Source organism: Podarcis tiliguerta (genome assembly GCF_965153285.1).
Source record: "Podarcis tiliguerta genome assembly, chromosome: 16".
In the NCBI taxonomy this organism is placed as follows: Eukaryota; Metazoa; Chordata; class Lepidosauria; order Squamata; family Lacertidae; genus Podarcis; species Podarcis tiliguerta.
This window is the reverse complement of record NC_139549.1, coordinates 31,065,034-31,077,854: the sequence shown is the minus strand read 5'-3', so window position 1 is coordinate 31,077,854 and position 12,821 is coordinate 31,065,034. Positions and strand designations below refer to the sequence as shown.

At 45.2% G+C, this 12,821-nt stretch overlaps 1 protein-coding gene across 1 annotated transcript in view; it reads left to right on the top strand.

The window, feature by feature from the left end:
* Positions 1–12,821, top strand: part of TXNRD2 (thioredoxin reductase 2) — a 69,663-nt gene that overhangs the window by 10,731 nt on the left and 46,111 nt on the right. The window contains exons 4-8 of the mRNA XM_083418328.1: positions 171–315; positions 3,645–3,719; positions 3,940–4,015; positions 4,793–4,855; positions 5,665–5,735. Coding sequence (XP_083274454.1) covers positions 171–315; positions 3,645–3,719; positions 3,940–4,015; positions 4,793–4,855; positions 5,665–5,735 — 430 coding nt within the window. The remainder of the gene's footprint in view (positions 1–170; positions 316–3,644; positions 3,720–3,939; positions 4,016–4,792; positions 4,856–5,664; positions 5,736–12,821) is intronic.

Sequence of the window (12,821 nt, the reverse complement as noted above, 5' to 3'; positions counted from 1 at the left end):
TTTCGGAGGGTGCTGTATTTGCTTTAAGTTGTGTATCTCTTTGCCGCCCTGGGCTCCTTGGGAAGGAAAGGTGGGGCCTAAATTCAAATAATAACAATATTTATATATGCCGTTTTAAGGACAGGCGGGGGCACTGAACACATGCGTCCGTTTTTTCTGTTTTTCCGCAGGAACCAAATGGGGTCTTGGTGGAACCTGTGTGAACGTTGGTTGCATTCCTAAGAAGCTGATGCACCAAGCAGCTCTCCTGGGAAGTTCTCTCAAAGACGCCCAGCGCTATGGCTGGAATGTATCCTATCCTGTGAATCATGACTGGTAAACTGAATCCCATTTATCTGCTTTACTGAAGGGATGGGGGAATTTGTAGTTGTTCCTAAACTACAACTCCCATCATCTCTGACCACTGGCCTTGCCAGCTGGAAGTGGTGGAATATGGAGTCTTAACAACATCTGGAGGCCCACAGATTCCCTATTCCTACTTTATGGTGTTCCACATATATGCAATGGAGGGAACACCACATTTCGTCTGGAATAACTAAGAACTGTGGTCATTTGTTCTGGGATAACAAACCTGGAGGCAATCTGTCCAGTACACACAATACTCTGCCCTGCTGCCTCGCATCTTGTTCTGCGGAGGCCTGGGGTTCATGGGGATAGGGTGTGGGGAGCAGTCCTAGACTGACTTAAACCACATCTGCATTGTACATTTAAAATACTACGATATCGTTTTAAACAGGGCTTCCACAAAAGCATCCTGGGATCTGTCGTTTCTTAAGGGCACTGCGGGTTGTTAGGAGACCCCTGTTCTCCTCACAGGGTTACAGTGCCTAAGTTCCCTAGTTTTTAAACCGCTCTGGGAATTGTAGCTCTGCTGGGGAAATACAGTTCCTAGGATTCTTTCAGGGGGAGTTTGTGACTGTCCAAGTAGTATAATAGTGCTTTAAATACATGCTGCAGATGTGGCCTGAATTGAGCGAAAGCTCATTAGGCAGATGCATCGGGCCAATTCACAGCAGGAGGAGTCGAATCTGATCAAGTCAATTGTATGGAGAGAGAGGCCAGGAAAGTTGGGTTCAGGGAAAAAAGGCACAGGTTCAGCACCATGGAAAGCTCCAAGTTCAGCACCATGGAAAGCTCCTAGTGGGTTTGTAGTGCAAGGCAGGGAAACCTCATGACTGGGGCTGAATGCGGCCCTCCGGGAGTTTCTGTCTGGCCCTCAAATAGATCCACGCCCCTCGCTAGCTGTACTTATCATCCAATAAGAAAGCGCTGCATGGACAGAGGCTTGGTGGCATTCTGCATCCAGGGCCCACACATGTGCCTTCAGGGCAAACGGACTCAGATATTTGCATGGGAATTCCGGGTTCTTTTCCTGCTCTGTTTCCAGCCTGGCGTCCTTGCCCAGAAGGTGCCTTTATTTATGGTCTTGATTTGCAATCATTCCCTAAGTAATAGCTCACAGCGCTCGCAGATAAATCAAATTGAAAGCCGGTTACTGCGCAGCGTGGTAAAATAAACAGCAGGATTCTAACGCCGCCTTGTATTATCCAGAGCGCTAAAGAATTCGGCTGGAGCTTCGGAAGGCAAGGAGGGGGAATGGAACCGGGGGAGGCACGGAAATCGGCAGTGGGGTGGTGGGGAAGCTCCAGGTTCAATTTCCGAAAAGACAGTGGTGGCTGGTGCCAACTAGGACCAGTGCGGCAGGAAGGAGAGAAAGTCCAGTAGAGCTAATGGCAAGCAGAGCCCACTAATTCTGGTTTTGCTTCCTGCCTGCTCGCTGTTCAGTTCTACAAAGGCAGTACTGAGGCTTAGGAGGAGGAAGAACAGCCAGTGACACTCGCTGGACTGCTTGTAAATCAGGAGGCCCTACTGCTTCTGACATTGTTGGGGAGGGACCAGGCTTTTGGATGGAGAAGGTCTTGTGTCTATTATCTAGCATCTGCAGTTGAGATGGATCAGGTGGCAAAGGATGGAAAAGACACTTCTGGCTAAGGCCCTGGTGAACTGCCAGTAAGATGCAAGCCGAGAGGGACAAAAAGTATTCTGCAACCTCATATGGAAACATGGAAACTGGCCCTTGTGCAAGGGCCACATGATATTAGTGCTGCAAACACCCGCTCTCTGAAACTCCCTGCCCATTGATATTAAGGAAAGCGTCTTGGTGGAATGATTTTTCGGCACTGGCTGAAAAGCTTTTTTGTTTCGGCAAGGCTACCCAGCCGTGCAATTACGACATGTAATTTGAACAAGTACAGTGGTACCTCAGGTTACAGACGCTTCAGTTTACAGACTCCGATAACCCAGAAATAGTACCTTAGGTTAAGAACTTTACCTCAGGATAAGATCAGAAATCGTGTGGTGGTGGCACGGCGGCAGCGGGAGGCCCCATTAGCTAAAGTGGTGCTTCAGGTTAAGAACAGTTTCAGGTTAAGAACGGACCTCCAGAACGAATTAAGTTCTTAACCAGAGGTACCACTGTAGGTTTATTATGTGTATTTCTTTTTAGATCTGCTGGTTTTATTTGTACAGTGGTGCCTCGCAAGACCAAATTAATTCGTTCTGCGAGTCTCTTCGTCTAGCGGTTTTTTCGTCTTGCGAAGCAACCCTGTTAGCAGTTTAGCGGCTATTAGCGGCTATTAAAGGCTTAAGGGATTAGCGGATTAGCTGCTAAAAGGCTATTAGCGGTTTAGCGGTTTAGAAAAAGGGGGGGGGGAGCGAAAAAAAATCTCAAGACTCGCAAGACATTTTCGTTTTGCGAAGCAAGCCCATAGGGAAATTCATCCTGCGAAGTGCATTGAAAAACGGAAAACCCGTTCGTCTAGCGGGTTTTTCGTCTTGCGAGGCATTCGTCTTGCAGGGTACCACTGTACTTTGATAAATTTGTGTGCCAATTTGTTTTTAATGTATTAATTTTATGAGAATTCTTAAATGAATATTTTATATGGTTTTGTGTAAAGTGCATGGTTGTTTTTTTAAAAAAAAAATCAAGCGAGAGATGAATCTATTCAAATAAAAAATAAATAAGCAGCATATATTCCTGGGCCAGCTGGACACTCTGCTGGGCGGTCCATGAGGTGACTATGGTCTGGTTCTTGCACACGCAGTGTCATGTAACTTGACCATGACTGCAAGTGGCGCTTTTGCACATATTGTGGCCTCTGCACTACCTTTCCCACATGCGGTTATGGGAAACTGCAGCCTCATACCTGGTGTTTCTTGGAAACCAAACAAAAATCAGTGCCATTTTGAAATCGGTTATCAAAAGCAGTGCAAAAGCTTTGAAAGCCTTTGCCTGCCGTCTTCATTCAAAATGGCATCAAAACATAGGCAAAAACCATCATGCCGAATTTGCTTATGATTTGCTTAAGAGATGTTTGGATACATAGAGAACAGACAGGTGAACGTCTTCTACAAAATATCTAGCAGATGTGCCTTTTCTCTCATTATTCTCTTAAAACAAGGGATAGTTCAGTGGGCAGAGCCCAAGACTCTTACTCTCGTGGGTTCGAGCCCCACGTTGGGTGAAAGATTCCTACATTCCTGGGCTAGATGATCCTCGTGTTCCAGCTCTAGTATTCTGTCATTCTTCGTGTCCTGTTTTGTTTTAAAGCAAATATAACATTCCTATTCTTCTTTCTTCCCAGGTCTGCAATGTCAAAAGCTGTTCAAAACTACGTCAAATCCTTGAACTGGGGCCACAGGGTACAGCTGCAGGATAAGTAAATGCAATTCTTCTTTCTCTCGCAAACTGTTTTTACTTAATAAGTATCAACCATTGTGTTACCAATAGACGTAATTAGGTCAGGGCGTGCACCAGATCCAGCCGAATCCCAGATCAAGGCGATTCGGATCTACCCAGGAATCGGCTGGATCAGGTTGAGGATTGTGCTGCAAATAGAGTAGCATTGAAGCTACTGTTTTCTTTTTTCATTATAATAGGAAAGTGAAATACTTAAACTTGAAAGGGAGTTTCGTGGATCCACACACAATTCGTGGGCTGATGAAAGGCAAAGAGGTAAGTTGTTTGGCTATATTTCCTACCTGGGTTATGAAGCCGCCCAAAAGGTTTTAAAGCAAAGATTATGGGACAATGCACACAGTGACTTGCGATCTCGGTCACATGCAGTCTATAGTCCTCTGGCAGCAGGAGTTCAATATGGGTATGTCTTTGAGTTAACATCTTACATAAAAAACCTGACAGTACCTAACTATCGAAGGCTTTTCACCAAAGCCAGACTGAATGTCTTCCCCTCTGCAGTGCTGGATGGTAGGTTGGGAGCAGTTCCCTACCAGGGCAGACTTTGCTCGTGTGCTCAAGACATCGATTCCATAAATCACATTTTGTTGCATTGTGCGAAGTATGAGCGGGCCAGGGCTGAACTGATACTACCCTTGCTGGTGCCTTTCCCGGGAGAATCAGAGGCTCACTATGTCAGGTTCCTACTGGAAGACCGGACAAAAGCTAGAACGTTGGCAGTGGCAAAGTTTTTATCGGTGGTTGCAAGAACAAACAAGCCCTATATTCTAAACAAAATGCTTGATTAACCTGGAGATAGGCTGTATGAACTGTGTATTGATTTGTAATGCTTTGTTGGGTCTCTGGACCGTGATAAAGATTGTTGTTGTTATATTTCCTTGTTTTTTTTAAAAAAAAAATGCAATAAAATGTAGTTTTAATAGTTTTGCAAATACAGTAAAGGATCCTTTTGAATAGTGTACACATGCTCGGGCTTGATGGCAGCTCTTTCCTTTAAACTCTCCTTCCTGATTTATTTTCATTTTTTATCCCCAGACATTGCTCACAGCAGAAAACATAGTCCTTGCCACGGGGGGAAGGCCTAAATATCCCACAAACGTAAGTTTTTTTGCGTTAATCCAACCCTGGCTGGTGTGAACCATGGTTAGCGGCGGTACAGCTGTCAAACCACAGTGAAGGTAGCGGGAGATTTGCAACAAGGAGGGGAAAGAAAGCGATCACACCTATACCCAGGCATGGATCCTGATTTGCAAGCTACAGCAGTGGTGGTAAACACTCTCAGCCCAAGGGCCACGTGGTCTTCTGGGCAACCTTGTGAGGGCCACATTCTGGTGGTAAAGGTAAAGGGACCCCTGACCCTTAGGTCCAGTCGTGACCGACTCTGGGGTTGCGGCGCTCATCTTGCTTTATTGGCCGAGGGAGCCAGCATACAGCTTCCGGGTCATGTGGCCAGCATGACTAAGCCACTTCTGGTGAACCAGAGCAGCGCACAGAAACGCTGTTTACCTTCCCGCTGGAGTGGTACCTATTTATCTACTTGCCCTTGGACGTGCTTTCAAACTGCTAGGTTGGCAGGACCTGGAACTGAGCAACGGGAGCTCACCCCGTTGTGGGGATTCGAACCGCTGACCTTCTGATCAGCAAGTCCTAGGCTCTGTGGTTTACCCCACTGCACCACTCGCGTCCCTACATTCCGGTGGTAGTCAGGGGCAAATTATGGCAGTGTGCCTCTCGGCACCAGTTTCCAGGTATTGGGGGTGGAAAACACCCAGGAGCTGCTGAAGAGCTTCCTTTAGGCATTTGTTTGGCCACTGTAAGAGCAGGGCATTGGGCTAGATGGGCCTTTGCAGCAGGCCTGCTCTTGTCTGCTTATGATGGTTACACCTTTCTTGTGTTCTTTCTCTTAGATCGCAGGAGCACGGGAGTATGGGATTACGAGTGACGATCTCTTCTGGCTGAAAAGGTCTCCTGGGAAAACGTAAGTGTCGCAGATCGAGGTCTCCCACGCAAGTGATAACATTTCTTCCCCAGAGCGTGGGACGTTTGCGGTGGTTCCTTGCCTTGAATATCCCAGGGGCAAGAAGGAAAGTACAGTGGTACCTTGGTTCTCAAACTTAATCCGTTCCGGGAGTCCGGTCGACTCCTGAAACTGTTCGAAAACCAAGGCATGGCTTCCGATTGGCTGCAGGAACTTCCTGAAAAACAGAACACTTACTTCCGGGTTTGCGGCATTTGGGAGCTGAATTGTTCGTCAACTAAGCCATTCGAGAACCAAGGTACCACTGTACAGTGGACCCTCTAGTTACGTACCGCTCTGGATACGTAACATTCGGGTTACAAACACGGCAAACCTGAAAGTGTATACTTCCAGGTTTTGCCGCGTGCATGCGCAGAAGTGCTCTGTGTGCTGTGCGTGTGCACAGAAGCGTGCCTCTGCCTACAGACTTTTCGGGTTGCAGACACCCCCGAAATGAATTTAATTCATATCCGGAGGGTCCACTGTATAACGTTTTGCTGGCTCTATCTGCTGGGGCACTTGCTTGTCTATGTCAAGCAGGGGAACAGGATATTAGTAAGGGGATAGATTCAGAAAAACGGGTCAGCTTAAAGATAATTCTTTTAGATTGGTTCATGGGTGATCTCTGGCTTTGAGATGAGTATTTCAGTGCCACCCCAAATTTTGGGAGGGTGGGAGACTAGGTCCATTTTGCCATATGCAGTGGACATATGTGGTAGACAGTGATTGAAGAGTTTTAGAAGAAGCTCCAATAAAGATGATTTATCAGAGTTTATCGGTTTCCTTTTCTGTCAGGGCGGAAGCCCAAAATTGGAAACCAGTAACAGCTAATTTGGCGGAGGAGCGGTATTTTCAGGGTGGTAGCTATTAATGGGAAAACTTGTCAGTTGAGAGAAAGTTAACATCCAAGGAGAAGAGAGAGAGAGAGAGAGAGAGAGAGAGAGAGAGAGAGAAATGGTTCTGTTTTATTAAATACGTTTTGGTCAAATGGCATGACTGAGCGAACCTGTGTGGTACAACAGTTAAGGGTGTCAGGCTAGGACTTGGGAGACCAGAGTTCAAATCCTCCCACTCTGACATAAGGCTCCCTGGGTGACCTTGAGCCAGTCACAGCCTCTCAGCCTAACCTACCTCACAGGGCTGTTATGAGGATAAAATGGGGAGGGGAGAACAATAGACACTACCTTGAGCTCCTTGGGGGACGCGGGTGGCGCTGTGGGTAAAAGCCTCAGCGCCTAGGGCTTGCTGATCGAAAGGTCGGCGGTTCGAATCCCCGCGGCGGGATGCGCTCTCGTTGTTTGGTCCCAGTGCCTGCCAACCTAGCAGTTCGAAAGCACTCCCGGGTACAAGTAGATAAATAGGGACCACTTACTAGCGGGAAGGTAAACGGCGTTTCCGTGTGCGGCTCTGGCTTGCCAGAACAGCGATGTCACGCTGGCCACGTGACCCGGAAGTGTCTCCGGACAGCGCTGGCCCCCGGCCTCTTGAGTGAGATGGGCGCACAACCCTAGAGTCTGTCAAGACTGGCCCATACGGGCAGGAGTACCTTTACCTTTACCTTTACTGAGCTCCTGGGAGAGAAAAACAGTGGGATATTGATGCAGTAGTTAAACTCAGAACTCGAGTTAACAGAGGCCATGTAAGAACGGTGACTTCTAGATTGTAAAGCCCCACTGTAGATTTCAATCAGTGTTGATGGTATGCAATAAGTAGAAGTAACGGCGATAAATTTTTTAAGCATACATTCCCCGTTTTGTTGATTTCTCTTTTGCTGGTTGCTTGCCACAAGAGGGCAGCAAGTGCTTTAAGATGCAGACTCAATCACCTATTTTGGTTTATGTAATTCTAGAGTCTCTTCTCCATACATCTGTTGTGTTTTCTATCGGAGTTGGCGGCAGAGGAGGAGGGGAAGAATACAATTTGCTTTGTTGCTAACATTGATAACCTGGCAGAGTTCAAAGGGCTTGAAAACTACTGAAATTTGAAGCGCAGGGTGATGGTGGTAGAAGGAATTATCATTATCAGTGCTTTTTTTCCCCTGGGGGGGACCCCTAAACATTTTGTGAATCTTTGTGCAGTCGTACCTTGGTTTTCGAACAGCCTAGTTCTCGAACGTTTTGGCTCCCGAACAATCATAACCCGGAAGTGAGTGTTCTGGTTTTCGAACGTTCTTTGGGAAGCCGAACGTCTGACGTGGCTTCTGATTGGCTCAGGAGCTTCCTGCAGCTAATCGGAAGCCGCGCTTTGGTTTTTGAACGTTTTGAAAGTTGAACAGACTTCTGGAACGGAATCCGTTCGACTTCCGAGGTACGACTGCACTTTTATCCATTTGCTGTATTTATTTCCCCCAATTTGAACTATTTTTTGTTGTTGTTTAGTCATTTAGTCGTGTCCGACTCTTTGTGACCCCATGGACCAGAGAACGCCAGGCACTCCTGTCTTCCACTGCCTCCCGCAGTTTGGTCAGACTCATGTTGGTAGCTTTGAGAACACTATCCAACCATCTCGTCCTCTGTCGTCCCCTTCTCCTTGCGCCCTCCATCTTTCCCAACATCAGGGTCTTTTCCAGGGAGTCTTCTCTTCTCATGAGGTGGCCAAAGTATCGGAGCCTCAGCTTCAGGATCTGTCCTTCCAGTGAGCACTCAGGGCTGATTTCCTTAAGAATGGATGCGTTTGATCTTCTTGCAGTCCATGGGACTCTCAAGAGTCTCCTCCAGCACCATAATTCAAAAGCATCAATTCTTCGGCGCTCTGCCTTCTTTATGGTCTTTATGATTTGAACTATAAAATGGTGATTTTCTTGAGTCAAAATGAGAGTACCCGTAAACATTTTTTTTTGGGGGGGGGGGGAAAGCACTGATCGTTATCCTAGAATTGTAGAGTTGGAAGGGACCCTGAAGACCATCTAGTTCAGCCTCGTGCAATGTAGGAACCGGCAGCTGTCCCATATGGGGATCAAACTTGCAACCTTGGCATGATCAATGCCATGCTCTAACCAACTGAGCTGGTTGGATTCAGTTGATATCACCAGCAGCTGATCAGACCTTATTCTTTATCTATTCCATTTTTATCCTTCCTTTTCCGCCCATGAGCTCAAGGTGTTAAACATGGTTCTCTTTCTCCTTACTTAATTCCCACAACAGCCCTGCTGTGCTCAGTCACCTTTACTGGTTTCCATTTGCTATTAGTATACAGTGGTACCTCGGATTACATATGCTTCAGGTTACAGAAGCTTCAGGTTACAGACTCCACTAACCCAGAAATATTACCTCGGGTTAAGAACTTTGCTTCAGGATGAGAACAGAAATCGTGCTCCAGCGGCGTTCTGGCAGCAGGAGGCCCCATTAGCTAAAGTGGTGCTTCAGGTTAAGAACAGTTTCAGGTTAAGAATGGACCTCCAGAACGAATTAAGTACTTAACCCGAGGTACCACCGTACGAAGCCCTCAATAAGTTGAGACTCATTCGCTCGTGAGATTGTCTTACTCCATATATCCCAACTTGACCGCTTCGATCTGTGGAATTGGCACTGTTACAATATCTGTTCCATATTTGTAAGAAAACTACTTTTCAGGGTGGCAGCACCTTGACATTGGAACTCCCTGCCTCTTCACATTCGCTGTACTCTTTTTGGTGTCTGCAAAAAAAAAACATTTAGGACAAGCCTCCCCAAATATGCAGAATGTTGGTATGTGTTTTAGTCTGTTTCTTTTTTTTTAATCACTGATTTTGTTTTGTTTCTTAATTAAATAGTTGTTTTTAACTGTTTTTACTGATAATTTTATTCTTTTTTAGTAAACCCCTTTTAGGTTTTTTGGGGTTGCCGTTTTTACAATCAGTGAGCATGTAAATTTCACACACAAAAAAACCAACAAACTGAAAAGAAGGGACATGGGCTAGCAGAGATCCATTGAATTCGATGGGTCTACTCAAAGTTGAACGTAATTGGATGCCACCTTTTTGCATTGGTTCTGTTCATCCTCGCCCAGGTAAACAGGGTGGTGGCCTTTTGACAGTGCTGAAAGCGAGATAAACTGAACCTGCAGTTGCTTGCAGTATATCAGTCACCTCTTGGATTTTGCGAGCGTGATTTATGTGAGGAAATTGTGTGTGTGTGTGTGTGTGTTTAAAAAAAAAGAAGAAGCCAAAGAAAGCTAAACACGAGATTTATCCCTGTGAGATATTTCTCTGTAAATGTGGCTTTTGTCCAGTGCAAGTTGTAACAGTGTAATGCGGGAGTCCTGTGTTTATACGTTGCATTCCTAAGCTTTAGTCAAAATAAGCCTTGAGGCCTACAGTAGCACTTCTGTACTTTATCAGACTGTGTTACAGCAGACGGAGAGCGAGAGCCGGTGCATTCAGCAACAATTTGTTTCTGTCAAACGAATTTCCCGTAGAAATGTTCCCATGATTCAGTTTAATGCCTTGACATTTGAAAACAATAATAATCGCCCAACTTTGCTTTGCATCTATGTGCTCTGCCTCTGTTTTACCTCTGTATATATATAAAAAACCTGTATATGAGCTACACAGTCAGCAGCACAGGGAAGCCTTTGCCAAGCTGCCGCCTTCTAAGTTGTTTTCGTTGTTATTTAATATATTTATATACTCCCTTTCTCCCAAGTGGGGGGTTCAAGGCAGCTTACAGCATTTAAAAACAACATTGTAAAATACAGAGTAATAAAAACAAACAAGTTAGTTTAGAGCAGCCTTTCTCAACCTGTGGGTCCCCAGATGTGGTTGGACTACAACTCCCATCACCCCTAGCTAGCAAGGCCAGAGCTCAGGGATGATGGGAGTTGTAGTCCAACATCTGGGGACCCACAGCTTGAGGACTGCTGGTTTAGAGCATGAGACTCTTAATCCCAAAGTTGTGGGTTTAAGCCCCATGTTGGGCAAAAGGTTTCCTGCATTTAATAATAATAATAATAATAATAATAATAATAATAATAATTTATTTATACCCCACCCATCTGGCTGGGTTGCCCCAGCCACTCAGGGCTGCTTCCAACATACCCCAAAATAATAAAACATCAAACAGTAATACTAAGAATCAGATCCTATGTTTAAAAAGTCACAAGAACTTTAAAATAAACAACTTCTATCAAATAAAGCAATATTCAATAATCCATTAGAATCCCATAGTAAACAATAAAATTAAACACCAGCAAATAATAATTTAGACAGTTTACAGTTACAATAAAAGATTACTAATCTATAATCAATAAAATGGCAGCAAATGAGAGTGCATAAAATACCACAAAACGTACAAAACCATGTAAAAGGATCAAACAGAGAAACAAGGACACACAGCTTATTTTAAAAAACTATCGCTGAACTCCTCTCTTCCCAGCTGCTTCTGCAGCTTGCAGCATGTGGGACTTTTTAGTTTAGAGAAAAAGTGAGTACCATGTATAAGACTTGGTTTTTTTCTTTAAAAATTATGCTAAAAAGTTGGGGTCATCTTATACATGGATAGTGCATAGGGTGGACGTTTGATAGGTTGCTGCCATGGCTGTCAGTGGCTATTGGGCGTGTTATTGGTTGTTGTGTCAAGGGCTGGTGTTGATTGGCTGACGCTGCAGCAGTTGGGCGGGCGATTGGCAACTTCTGCCGGCGAGGGGACAGACGAGAGGCAGATTTTTCGCCGCATGCGGGTGAGCGATTTTCGGCAATCTCCCGCTAAAAAAAGCTCAACAACCCTGTCTCCCCCCATTTTCTTAATTTTGAGTCCCCAAAATAGGGGGTGTCTTATATATGGGGGCGTCATATACACAGAAAACTACGGTAACAGGCAGCAAGATAGAATTTTGTAAAATTACTCATGGTGCTCAGAAAGTGGGCAAAGAAAATTTTTATCTCCCTCACGCCTAACTCTAGAACTCGTGGAACCACTGAAGGATTCAGGGAAGGGAAAAGGAACGACTTCTTCACAAAGCGCATTGTTAAACTGCGGAACTCACTCCCACAAGAGGCAGTCCCAACTGGGACGGCTTTAAAAAGAGGATTAGACAAATTCATGAGGGGAAAGGCTACCAGTGATGACTACTGCTGCTATTACTATTATTTATTAAAGTTCTATACCACCCTTTATCCCAAGATCACAGGGCATTTTGCAATAAAAAACATAAAAATGCATATCATAATAACAAACAAAAACAGCAGCAACACCCCCAACACAGTTTAAAAGGCTATTGATGGTTTAATGAGCCAGAGACCTTGGAGAAGAGGAATGTTGTTTTTTTTTCGTTTTTTTAATTAATTTTCCAAATTTATTACAGATACAACACAACGCAAAAAAACAAAACAAAAAGCAAACATACATTTTCCAATCAGAGATCCAAATTAAATTCCATTGTTAAATGACTTCCTCAAATCCTTCCTAGCTGATTTTCATTAAATCTCATTTTAGCAATTTTCCAATATCCACTTATTCAAATTACTAACTTTTTTTTCTTTTCATAATATTCTGAGAAGAGGAATGTTTCTGCCAGGTGCCTAAAGATTATGTGACAAAGACTATGCCCTGCCTCTACAGCTGGAGGCAGCAGTGCGTCTGAATACTGCAGGGGGTGGAAAGGGCTCTTGTGCCCTAATCCTGCTTACATCTGGTTGGCTGCTGTGAGAACAGGATGCTGGACTAGGTGGGCCATTGGCCTGATCCAGCAGGCTCTCCTTACACAGATAGAAATCCACCCCGTTTCCCACGTGCAAACGGGCACACCCTTAACATTAAGTAGCGTTTGACGTTCATGACTTGCGAGAGAACAGAAAAAGCGTCACGCTTCTTTGTTTTGATTCGTTAACTGCCGCCCCTGCTTGCGCCACTCACGAACCCCGCCTGCCCCTTTGCCAACCGCCCTTCCTGCACAGCTGACCAACCCCCTTCCTTTTACACCTCACAGACCCGCCCCTCGCATGCCTGTTGGCAGTCAGGCAAACTGAAGCGTGACGACAGCCTTACGTTTTTATGTATATAGGAAGATATGCTCTTATAACAGGGGGGAAGAAACATCAGCGGCAGATGCTAACAGTAAGAGCATTCTGTA